Source organism: Penaeus monodon, chromosome 6 (genome assembly GCF_015228065.2).
Source record: "Penaeus monodon isolate SGIC_2016 chromosome 6, NSTDA_Pmon_1, whole genome shotgun sequence".
NCBI classification, from domain to species: Eukaryota; Metazoa; Arthropoda; class Malacostraca; order Decapoda; family Penaeidae; genus Penaeus; species Penaeus monodon.
In genome coordinates, this window is record NC_051391.1 from 57607918 (window position 1) to 57620930 (window position 13013).

The 13013-nt window shown below is 29.9% G+C and overlaps 1 protein-coding gene across 9 annotated transcripts in view; it reads left to right on the forward strand.

The window, feature by feature from the left end:
• LOC119574705 (ribosomal biogenesis protein LAS1L-like) overlaps positions 1–13013 on the forward strand; it is a 51147-nt gene that overhangs the window by 23155 nt on the left and 14979 nt on the right. For 8 of the 9 annotated variants that reach the window (XM_037922103.1, XM_037922104.1, XM_037922102.1 and 5 more), the window contains one exon: positions 187–884. In XM_037922103.1, coding sequence (XP_037778031.1) covers positions 187–743 — 557 coding nt within the window. In that variant the 3' untranslated portion in view covers positions 744–884. Of the gene's footprint in view, positions 1–186; positions 885–13013 lie in introns of those variants that run through there. The other variant, XM_037922108.1, reaches the window with a different exon arrangement.

Sequence of the window (13013 nt, forward strand, 5' to 3'; positions counted from 1 at the left end):
TTTTTATTATACAATTCTTTCTGTTTACCTGTATATCTTTTGCAAAGGTAGAGGCCACTTTGTTATGTATATCTATGTTTGTTCTAAACATGGTGAAATGATCAGTTTTTATCTAATAAATAAGTTTAGCATTACTGTAACTGTTATGGAATATCAGGTTTCTTATGGAAGTTATTTAAATTACAGGTTGGTCCAGCCGCAGTATGTGGCAAGACACACTAAACTCTGCTCAGGTACGTAAACTGCGAGAACTTCAGGATGACTTGGTGAGCTGCATGAACTCACCCTTACAGCCCCCTCCTGCCCCTGCTCCTGGATTCTCATTTGATACCCCTCAGTCCCCCCTAATGGACACATACCCCCCTGAAGCAGACTTGCATGAGTCTGCTTACCCGGGTGTAGATGCGCCTTTTGTGCCAGTCCTGCCTGAGAGTGAGGAGAACTTGCTGATTGTGGAGTCTTTCGTAGAGTCTCTGGTGACACCCCTTGAGGACGCTGGGGTGGTTCTCAGTGCCACCAGGAGGAAGGCTGACATGCCATCTCTCAGCCAGGGGCCCTCAGAGGGCTTCGGGGTAGCCACTGACCCCACCTTTGCAACCCCAGACCTTATGCGGGATGAGGACTTTGAGGCCAGCCTATCCAGAGGTGTGGCAGAAGACAAGAACATATACAAGGAGGATGGACAGTCGAAGGCCGGGATGAAGATGCAGAGGCTACTGAGGTCAGAGATGTGTGCAGCCTAGAGAGCTGCGATCCTTTGATCCGAGAGGAGGGTGTACAAGGAACGAGCGAGAGCCCTGTCCTTCCTCCTGTGGAAAAGGCTGGGCAGGATGACATTGCTGAAGACCCGTGTGATGAGGATTTGGCTGCGGTAGAATAGAAACTTGCAGTGGATAAATTAAGTTTTTTTAAGTATTTTTGGGTTTTTTGTGTTGTTTAATTTTAACCTGATACAAATATTTTATTTTTGTATGTAAATGAAGGGGAATCAAGTGAGTATAGTATATGATATCTTTTTATATCATCTATCTGTTTAAATTTTTCTAAAAATAAATATATATATTTATATATATTAATATCTTATTATATAATATATATATAAATAATATATATTAAAATATATATATATATATAATAATATATATATATATTTATCTATATATAATAAAAAATAATTTTAAAATATTTTTTTTTTTTTTTTTTTTTTTTTTTTTTTTAAAAGAAACATTTATTGTGTAATGCTAAGTTGTAATTATAAAAAGGAAAATTATAAGGAAAATTTAAAAAATAAGATGCCCTTTCCCGGCAACAGGGGGTCAAGGGGTTTTAAAAAGAGTTCCTTAAATTTGTTATATTTTTCAGGAAACTACCCTATGTTATTAACTCCATCTGGGTTTCATGGGGATCACATTCCCCCAAAAGGGTGGCTTGGGGGTTTTACCACATTAGGTGGGGCCCTTCTTGTATTTTTGTTTTTCCAATCACACAATGACAGATGCAACATTCTTTTAGATATCAGTTCAAAACTAAAAATTTATTAATATAAATATTAATTAATAAAATATTATATATTATATAATAATATATAAAAAATTAAAAATATTATAGATATATTTATATATTTTATATAAAATATATAAAATTAATATATATATATATATATATATTATATATATATTATATATTATATAATATATAATTTTATTATATATTATATATTTTATATATTATTTTATATATATAATTATATATATATATATATATATATATATATATATAATATATAATATAATATATAATATTTATATTAATAAATATTTAATAAAATAAAATAAATAATTTTTTAATATATAATAATATATTATATATATTAAAATTATATATATTATAATATTATATATTATAATCATCATCATCACAAGGGGGTAACGCCCCGGGGGCGCATGGCCGCATCCACCCTTCGCTTCCAGCCACGGGGGTCCCGAGGGGAGTCTCCAGGGAGGCACAGGGCCCCTCCAGTTTCCCCGCGACAGGCTCGTCGAGTGCCCAAGCCATGTCTCCTAGGGGCCCCCCAAGGGCTTCCCCCAGGGGTTGTCCGCAGAGAGACAACCCGATGGCAGGGTGTCCATAGGGAGGCGAGCTAGGTGGGCCTATAGCCGGTGGCGATCCCGGATTATGCAAATAACAGGCCCTGCCATCTACGGTGCAACCGCCGGTTTGGACCGTGGCCAGCCAACGTACCCCATGATCCGGCAAAGGGACTTGTTACAAAAGGCATCAAGGCAAGACCCCAAGGCACTGGATGGGTCCGGGTTTCGTTCCATAGAGCAAAAGGGGAGTATCAAGCCTTGAAGAACGAGTTTGGGCCCTTTCTGCTAGGACCGCACCCCAAACCTCTTTTTGATCGATTTCAGGGCTCCTTTTGCCAGACCAATCCGTTACTGACTTCCGGTCTGAAAACCCCGAGATAGGACTACGCTCCCAAAGGGGATAAAAAATTTTCTGTGACTTAAACGTCCTCCCCGAAAGAGGATGACTGAGGGGTTCCCCCAACAGGCCCCCAAGTCCGAATTTTGGTCTTGGCCAGGAAACCTTGGGCCGGGGGTTTCCCCTCATTGCAAAATGCATAAGAGCCCCCACAAGTACTCCAAGGACTAATGGGATGGAACATCGCGGCAAAGTAAAGGCCAAACCTTAAATTCCGTGTGCTCCCAATGATTTGGCTAGTACCCTTCCCTTTACCCCGCCCCTAAAAGTTTGAAAAGTGGGGTGCAAGGACACACCCTTCCTACCCCTAAATTTAACGGAAAAATTTCGAAATACCCCCACCACACTTTCGCATTTTCGTACCGTATGGGGTTTTTCTATCAGGCCAATAATTGTGTGGGAATTCCCCGGGCCCTCAGGATCCCCCTACGTTTCCCCGATGCCCGAGTCAAACGCCTTTTTGAGGTCGATGTAGGCGCAAGCAACCCACCCCAAACTCCGAGGGCTTTCCCAAAAAAATACTCGAAGCGCTAGTATAGGTCTTTTGGGATTTCCCGGGGTTTAAATCCAGACTGCCCCGGTCTCTGGTGCCTCAGTAGGTGGGCGGACCCGTTTCAGAAGAATGTGGGCGAGAACCTTGCCTGTATGTGAGCATGTTTTGCCAGGTTGTTCGGGCCCTGAGCTTTCCCACTCTTCAGCTTGGAAATCCCCACCTAACCTCTGTTAGGGAGGAGTTCCCTCCTGATGGGTTTTTTCCCGGCACGGGCACGAGACAGCTAGCACCCCAAGCTAACGGTTGGGGGTCCCCTGGTAAACTGTTCAAAATACCACCCCAAAATTTTCAAAACCCAAAACATGATCTGAGATGCCCTCCATCCGCTGATGGATGCGTCACGTGAGGGGGGCTTAGGGTTCAGTTTTCTCAGGGCTTGGTGGGCAGGGAAGGTTTCTTTACCAAGAAAGGGCCTTTCGCCCTCCTCAGCAAGATTCCGATGAATTTTCCTTGTCCCTTTCTCACGTGTCCGAGCCCTACCACCAGGAACGACGAAAGATTTGTTTCCCATTCCCCAGCTTGGACACGCTTAGGGCCCTTAATTCTCCAGGAGATGGATTCTGTTTTGTCCCTTGGGGGCGACCCCAAAGGGACCCTAGCTGCTTCGAGTTTTACGCGCTTGAAGGACCCCCACGAGCAACGGGGCCCCGTCAGGTTGTTGGTTTCTGGGTGGGTCAAGACTCCCGTGGCAAACCCACGGGCACACCCCCCTCCCTAGTCTTCCAAGTAAAACCTTAGGGGGGCCACTGGGGGGACGGGGATTTTTGAAGTGGACCCCGGGGTAGCCCAAGCACCCTTTGGGTCGGTCCCCAAAAAACAGCACCCCGGGTAAACCCGCAGTTCGGGAGGATCCTCTATCGGGCTGAAAAGAAGGGGGTTTCGACCCCTTTGGCCACTTTCCCCGTATCGCTGTCCCAAAGCCAGGGCGAGTTGAGCGCTGGTCCCAGGAGCCAGAACCCTTTTTTTGGGACCTAGCAAGTCCCGGAGAAGGAGGCTATTCCCTCTGGGATCAGCTCCCGAGCCGGGGGGGCCAAGACATCTCGTAGCCAGCTCGGTACGGGGAAACCCGCATTGAAGTCGCCCAAAACAATCGAATGTCTCCCCGGGGGGAAATCGTCTGCCAAATGGGGTTTTTGGCGTAGAACGCCTCTTTCAATGGGTTTTTATGTACTTGGGTAGGGCGAAAAAGAAATAAGAAAAAGAACCCAAAAGCAGCTTCAGTTCAATCCCATGATACCTCATCAACGGTGTCACCTCGACTCCCGCAGGCTAAAGTCGATGGAGAGGGCTATGGCTACCCCCTGGAGGTGGGACCACGCTGGGGCCCGACCAGTAGTAGGTGTAACCACCCCAGATCGTGCCCCTACCAGGTCTTCCCCCTCTGAGAGGCACCCACCTCAACTCCCATCGCTTCAATTCCGCGATAGCGAGGAACCGCTCACCCTCCGCAAGGCCCGGATGTTCCAACCCCCTACCTGGAAAGACGCTGAGGTTAAGCCCGGGGTCACTCCGGGGCCCCACCTCTGCCGCCCCGCCAAAACAGCCCCAAAAAAAGGGGGTTTTTGGGCGGTTGGGACCCCCTTCCCCCGGGGGGTTTCCCCCGAGGGTTTTCCCCCACAAGCTTCATGGGGGGTTTGGGCGCCTCCCGGGGCGCAGGGGGGACAAGTAACCCCTCTTCCCAATCCTGCGCCCCACTTTTCCCCCCCAGGGGGACCCACGCCTGCCTTACTTGCGGGGGAGGGACAACCCCCCTCCCCCGCATTTCCTTTTTCGGACGTTGCCAGGGGGGTCTTTTGGGGGGGAGGAGGACTGGCAAGGCCCCCCCTCCCCGGGGCCCGCCCCATTACCCCGGGGGCTAGGGGGCAGGAGGTACGTACCCAGAGCTTCCCCACGCCGGGGGCCATAATCCGACCTCTGGGGCCTCCTGCGTCGAGTCCCCCACAGTTTTACCCGGGGCCCGAAAGGCCCCCAGTTACCCATAGGGACGAGGAGGCACTGCAGAAGTCTTAATGAGGGAGAGGCTGGACCCTGGCGGGGGAGACTTAGCAAAAGTGCCCCCTTTTTTCGCACTGGGCTAGCCCGGGGGGGAAGTGCAAGCAGAAGGGTGCAAGCATTAACACTACTAGGCTACACACCATGCCCCATCACCCTGCACGTGAAAACCCACCATATATTATATAATATATATTATATATATTATATATATATAATTATATTATATATATATATTTTATATATATAAGAATATATAGAAAAATATAGAAATATATAGAAAAATAAAAAATATAGAAAAAATTTTAAAATTTTAGAAAAATAGAAAATATATGAAATATTAAAAAATATATTAAAATATATAATATAATATTTTATATATATATATATATAAATATCATATATAAATATCAATCAATATATATAATATATATATATAAATTAAAAATATATTATTTAATATTATATATATATTATAAATTAATATATATATATTTATTATATATTTATATATTAAAATATATAATATATATATTATAATATAAAATTTTATAAAAATATATCATTACTATTATCTATCTATCTATATATTATTATCTTCTATCTATCTATCTATTAAAATCATCTATCTATTATATATCTACATTATCTACTATAATCTATCTATCTATCTATCAAAAATATATCTTCTATATATTAATAATATAATAATTTATATATATATATATAATATATATATATATAGTATATATTACTATCTATCTATCTATTATATATATATATATATATAAATAAAATATATATATTAAAATATAAAAATATTATAAAAATAAAATTATAAAATTTTTTTTTTTTTATATTAATCATAAATTATATAATAAATTAAATATATATATTTTTTATTTAAAATATATTTATATAAAAAAAAAATAAAAAAAAATATATATATATATATATATATATATATATTAATTTTTATTACATATAAAATATTCTATCAATAAATATATTTATTAATATATATAATAATAAATATATATATATATAATCATAAATTTTAAAATTTTTTTAATATTTATATATTATATATTAATACAATATTTTAAAACTATATTATATTATATTATATTATTAATTTTATTATTTTCCTTATATTAAAAATATTATAATATTAAATATATTATATATATAATATATAATATATATATATATATAAATATATCATAATCTATAATCTATTATTAATATTATATATTAATTTTATATATTAATATTTATTTATTTATTTTTTATTTTTTTTTTTTATTTTTTTATTTAATTATTTTTAATTAAAAATTATATATATATATATATATATATATATAATATAATATATATATTTTTTATATTTTATATATTTATATCATATAATCATATATATATATTATTAATAATATATTATTATTTATATATATAATAAATATATAAATATAATTTTAATTTCTTTTTATTTATTATTTATTTATTTATTTTTTATTATTATAATATTATATATTAATTTTTTATTTTTTATTTTTTTGATATAAAATTTTTAAGAAAAAAAAAATAATAATTAGATAAAAATAATAATATAAAATAATATAATATATATATTATAATAAATAAAAAAAAAATATATATTATATTAATATAATAAAAATATAAATATATAATATATATATTGATAGTATATTATATATAATATATATAATAAATAATATATAATATAAAAAATATATTATATTTTAATAAAAATTTTTATAAAAATATATATTAAATATATATAATAAATTTTATAAAAATAATAAAAATAAATATATAAAAATATATTAAAAAATATATATATATTAATATATATATAATAATTATTATATTATATTTTTTTTATTATAAATAATTTATAATATTATATATTATATATATTTTATTATAATATATTATATATAATATAAATATACAATAATATTATAATTTTATTATATATATATATTATTTAAAATATAAAAATATAATATTATTATAATATATATAATATTTTATATCTATAAATTTTTATTATTTTATATTATTATTATTTTTATTATTATTTATATTTTTATTGAAAAAATAATTTATATATTATATTTTATATAATATATATATTATTATAAAATATATATATATATATATATATATATATTATAGATAAAATAATAAAAAATAAAATGTAATAAAAATTAAAAATTAATCTATTATCTATTATTATTATTATTAATTTTTATTTATTATTATTATTATAAAATTTTATATATAATTATTTGGGGATTATTAATATTTATATTTTAATATTAAAAATATATTATATATATATAAAATATATATTAATAAAATATATTATAATAAAGAAATAATAATAATATTTTAATATATATTATATATATTTTTTAATATATATATTTTATTTTATATATAATTATATATATTAAAATTTATATATATATAATATATATATAAATATAATATTAATTTATAAAAATATATAATAAAATTTTAAAAATAATTTTTTAAAAAAATTTAAAAATTTAAAAAATAATAATAAAATAAATAATATATTAGATATTATATTAATATTAAAAATTTTATAAAAAATATATATAATATATTAATATATATATATATATATATTATATTATTTAAAATTGATTTATATTCATAATTTAAATATATTATATATATATATTTAATTTAAATATATATAAAAATATATATATAATAATTTAATATTTTTATTTTAATAAAAATATCATCAAAAAATAAAAAAATAAATAATAAATATATATATTTTATTAAATTTTAAATAAAAAATAATTTTATAGATAGAAAGATAATAGAATATAGAATTTTATAATATATTAAAAATATATAAAAATTATATATAATTATAAATATTATATATATAAATATTATATATAATATTATGATAATGATATAAAATTTAAATTTTAAAAAAAAAATATTATATATAAATAATTAATATATATATATTATATTTAAATTAAAAATATTTTAAAAAAATAAAAAAATAAATAAAAAAAATAAAAATAAATTATATAAAAAAAATTTTATAATATATAGAAAAAGAAGTTTTATAATATGATTTTGATATTATATATTAATTTTATAAAATTTTATATATAATATATATATATATATATTTAATTATAAGAAAGTAGATATAAAATTTGATATAAAAAGATATAAAATAAAATTTATATATAATATATAAAAATATAAAATTTTAGAATATAATATATAATTTAAAAATTTTATATATATTTATATTTATTAAATAATTTTAAAATTATATAAATATAATATATTGATAAAATTTTTAAAATAATATATATATTTAATATATATAAATATAATATTTTTATAGAATATTTAAAGAAAAATATATATATATATAATATAATATATATATTTAATTTTTATCATATTATATATATATTTAAAATTTTTTAAAAATTTTTATATATAAAATATTTTTTTATTTTTATTTATTTATATAATTTTTATATTGTAATTAATATATTTAAATATATATAATAAATATATTTTAAATAAATAATAAAAAAAAATAAAAATAAATTATATTTTTTTATAATATATTATATATATAATTTAAAAATAATAAAAATAATAATTTCTTTTAAATTTATATATATATTTATTAAAATTTTAATATTAATATATATATATATATATATATTTTTTAATAATTATTTATATATAAATAAATAGATATAAATATAATTTTAATTTAAAAATTTTAATAAGAAAAAATTTATATTAAATATATAATATAAATTAAAAATTAATAGATTTAAAAGATTATAAAATATATATATATATTATATTATTATATAAAATATATAAATTATTTTATATTAAAATATTAGAGTAGATATAATTTTATAGATATTTATATAGAGATTTATTTTTTTATATATATATATAGATATATAATATAATAATATAAAATATTAAAATAATATAGAAAATAATAATAATAATAATAATATAATTAATATAATAAATGTAGATTTAAAAATGTAGAATATAATAATTTGATTTATAAATATATATATATATATATATATATATAAAATATATATATATAATAAATATTATTATATATAAAAATATATATTAATATATTTTATATATATAATTATATATTTATTTAATTATTATTTATTATTGATTGATTTTATTTTATATGTAAATTTAAATATATATAATTAATAAATATTATATATTTTTTTTTTAATATTTATATTTTAAAAATTTTATTATTTTATATTTTATATATTTATATTTTATATTTTTTATTTTTTTTTATATATTTTAATTTTTAAAAATATATTTATATTATATATAATATAAATATAAAATATTAAAATATATATATATATAATATATATTTTAATATTTTTAATTTTTTAACATTTTATAATATTTAATGGATTTTTTGTTATTATTAATAAAAAAATTGATAATTTATAAGTCTATATTAAGAATTTGAGTGTTTTACCTATTAAATTTATTTCCCCCAAATTTTTTAAAAAAAATAATTATATTAAGTTTTTAGTAAATGTAGATTAAGGGGGGGGGGAGGGGTTTATTTAAAATATCTAATAAAAGGGAAATCTAGGGTTTTTTCCCCCCCCCGATAAATTTGGGGTAGGGGAAATGTAGATTGGGAAAGATTATTGTGTGGGGGGGGGAAAATGAAGTTGTGGGGGGGAAAAATGGGGAAAAGGGGTGGGGTAAAATGGGACCCCCTTTATTTTTTTAATTATTATTAATATTTTATATTAAATTTTCCCGGGTTTATCCTATCCAATAACATATTATTTTTAAATAGAAATTAATATTTTTTAATATATTAATTAATAGGGTTGATAATTCCATATTAGGGTATATAATTTATATATTCATTAATAAATCTTTTTTTTTTTTATTTTTATATTAAAATTCTAAAATTTTAAATTCCCCCCCCCCATTTCAAATAGTTTCCTTTTTTTGGGGGGTTCAATCTATGGCTTTTAAATTTTCCCCCCTTGGGGGTATAACAAATATTTCCCTTTTTATAAAAAAAATTTTTTAATTTAATATTTTGGTGGGGTTAAGGGCCAGGGGTGAAATTTTTTGAGCGATGGGTGTGGGGTTTTGGAGGTAGTTCTTTCCCCCCTGGGCCTTTCTCCCTGCGGGCCCCTTTAAAAACCCCTCCCCCCCAGTGGCAAAGGGCACTTCGCAAAAAGTTCCCCTTTTCCCCGGGTCCACCACTCCAAAAAAAAACCCCGGCCCCGTTTCTCGTGGGGCCCCTTAGGGTAAACTGGACTCGGTCCCAGGCTAAAACGGGGAAAAAACCCCGGAGCAAGAGGCCCGGGGGGGGGTTTCCAACCGGTGTGGAACAGTCTGCTCGTCCATTGCTAGGGGCCCCCTGGGAAGGGGGCGGCCTCGGGGAGGTGGGCCTTTTTTTTAAAAATTCCCCCCCTCCAACCCAGAAAAAGAACCCCCCCTCCCCCAAAGCGAAGTAAATGGAAAAATTTGGGGGGGAGGGGTGGTTTTTTTGTCCTCCCCCAACAGTTAGCTTGGTTTGCGAGGCATTTTCCGGGGCCCCCCCAATACGAGGAAACCCCCCCCGAGGAGGGGCCACCAACTGAAGGTTTGGGGGGGAAACCCCGGGAAACCCCACAAAGGAAGGCCGCCCACACCTGGGCCGAAACCCCATGGGGCCCGGCCCGGGGCGGAATCCTGAACCCCAATGACCTTTCCCGAGGTTTAACCCGCGTGATTTTTGTGGGCTTGGAAAACGGCCTCAAAAATTTACTCTGCATGGGGGGAAAGATGGGGTTGAGGTGGGGTTCCCCAAAGGGTTTTAAAAAGCCCATGGGACGAAAAATCGTGTGGGTGGGGGAAATTAACTTCCCCCTTTTAATTCAGGGGGGAGGCAAGGGCCTTTCCGCACCCCCTTTTACACTTGAGGACTGGAAAAATTTTGGGGCGGGCTCTAGAATCGTAAGCAAAACAAGGCAAAAAACCCCCACTTTGCCGACGATTTTCCCCCGAGCTTGGGGATTGTTCTTGGGGCTTTCAATGGGGGGTACCGGCCCGGAAAAACCGAAGGCTTTGGGGGGGTTTTGGGGGAAGTTGTCGCCATGCTTCGGGGGGGCGGAATCCAGAAAGAAACCTTCGGAACTTTGGGGGTCCCAGAATGAAGGGATTCTGGAACGGACCCCGCTCCCAACGGCTTTTTGGGATTGGTACCAGCGAACCGGGTTTTCAAGGGATACCCATTTTGTCAGGGAAGCGAAAGGAGTTCCAGGCCGGGTTTCCGAGTTTTTAAAAATCCGCCGACATGGGGGTTGGCGGCCCCTTCCAACCCGGTTTTCCCTAGTGGCATGGGCCGTTTTCATTGGGGGCCCCAAATAGGAGGAAGGTCCCTGGCGCCCGCCCCTCTTGCCCTCGGAAACCCAGGAACCGTGGGCCCAAAATTGTTTGGGGGAGCCTCAAGCGCGGGGAAACTAGAGTGGGCCTTGCTGCCGGAACTCCCTCGGGGACCCCGGTGGGCAAGGGGGATCGGCCGCGCCCCCGTGGGGTAGCCCCTGTGAGAAGGAAGAAAATTTTTAAAAAAATTTATAATAAATTTTTAAAATTTTAAATAAAAATAAATTTTTAATTAAATTATATAATAAAATAATTAATATTTTTTAATTTGAAAATAATTTAATTAATATAATATTATTATTTAAAAAATTTAAAAAAATTTAATAAAATTATATTAAATTAAATAAAAAAATTAATAATATTTTAATTAATAAAATTTAAATTTTTAAAATAAATTAGAAAACAAAAAATATTTATTATATATTATATATATAAATTTATATATATAATATATTTTTTTTTATTTTTTATTGATGATATTTTTTAGTAATTAAATATATATATATATTTTAATAATATATATATTAATATATATATATATATATATAATTTTATTTTAATTTAATATATTTTATTTTAAAATTTATATATATTTTATAATATATTTTTTAATTTTAATATTATATATTATTAATTATATATTATATATATATATTATATATATAATATTTTACATTTATGAACGATATCTACAAGTAATGTTAGCATCATGTCATATGTGTGATTGGAACAACAAAAAGTACAAGAAGGGCCACCTACATGTGGCTGAAACCCCAAGCCACCCTGTTGTGTAGATGTGATACTCCATGAAACAGTCCAAGATGGGTTTAAAATAATCATAGGGTATTTTTCCTGAAAAAATTTAAAAAGATTTTAAAGAGAACTCTTTTTAAAACCCCCTTTACCCCTGTTTCCCGGGAAGGCACTTTATTTATTTAAATTTCCTTTTAATATTCCCCTTATTATAAGTTAGCAACTTAGCATTACACAAAGAATGTTTTTTATTAAAAAAAAAAAAAAAAAAAAAAAAAAAAAAAAAAAAAAATTATATATAATTAATTATATATATATATATATATATATTATTATATATAATATTAATATAATAATTATATATATATATATATATTATATAAAATTTTATTATATATAATTATAAATATATAAAATATATTGAAAAATAAACAATAGTAGATTAGATTAGAAACTAACAATATACCCTTTATTCCTTTACTGTTTTAAAACAAAATAAAATATTTTTATCAGGTTAATTTTAACAACACAACAAACCCAAAAAACTTTAAAAAAAATTAATGTTAGGCCCCCTGCAAGGTTTTTTTTTTTTTTTTTCTATCCCTCTTACTTTTGGGCCCCGGGGGGAGGGGGCCCCCCCAAAAAATCCTTCCCCCTTTTACCCGGGTTTTCCCTTCCGGCCCCCAATTTTTTTTTCCCCCCTCCTGGGCCCAAA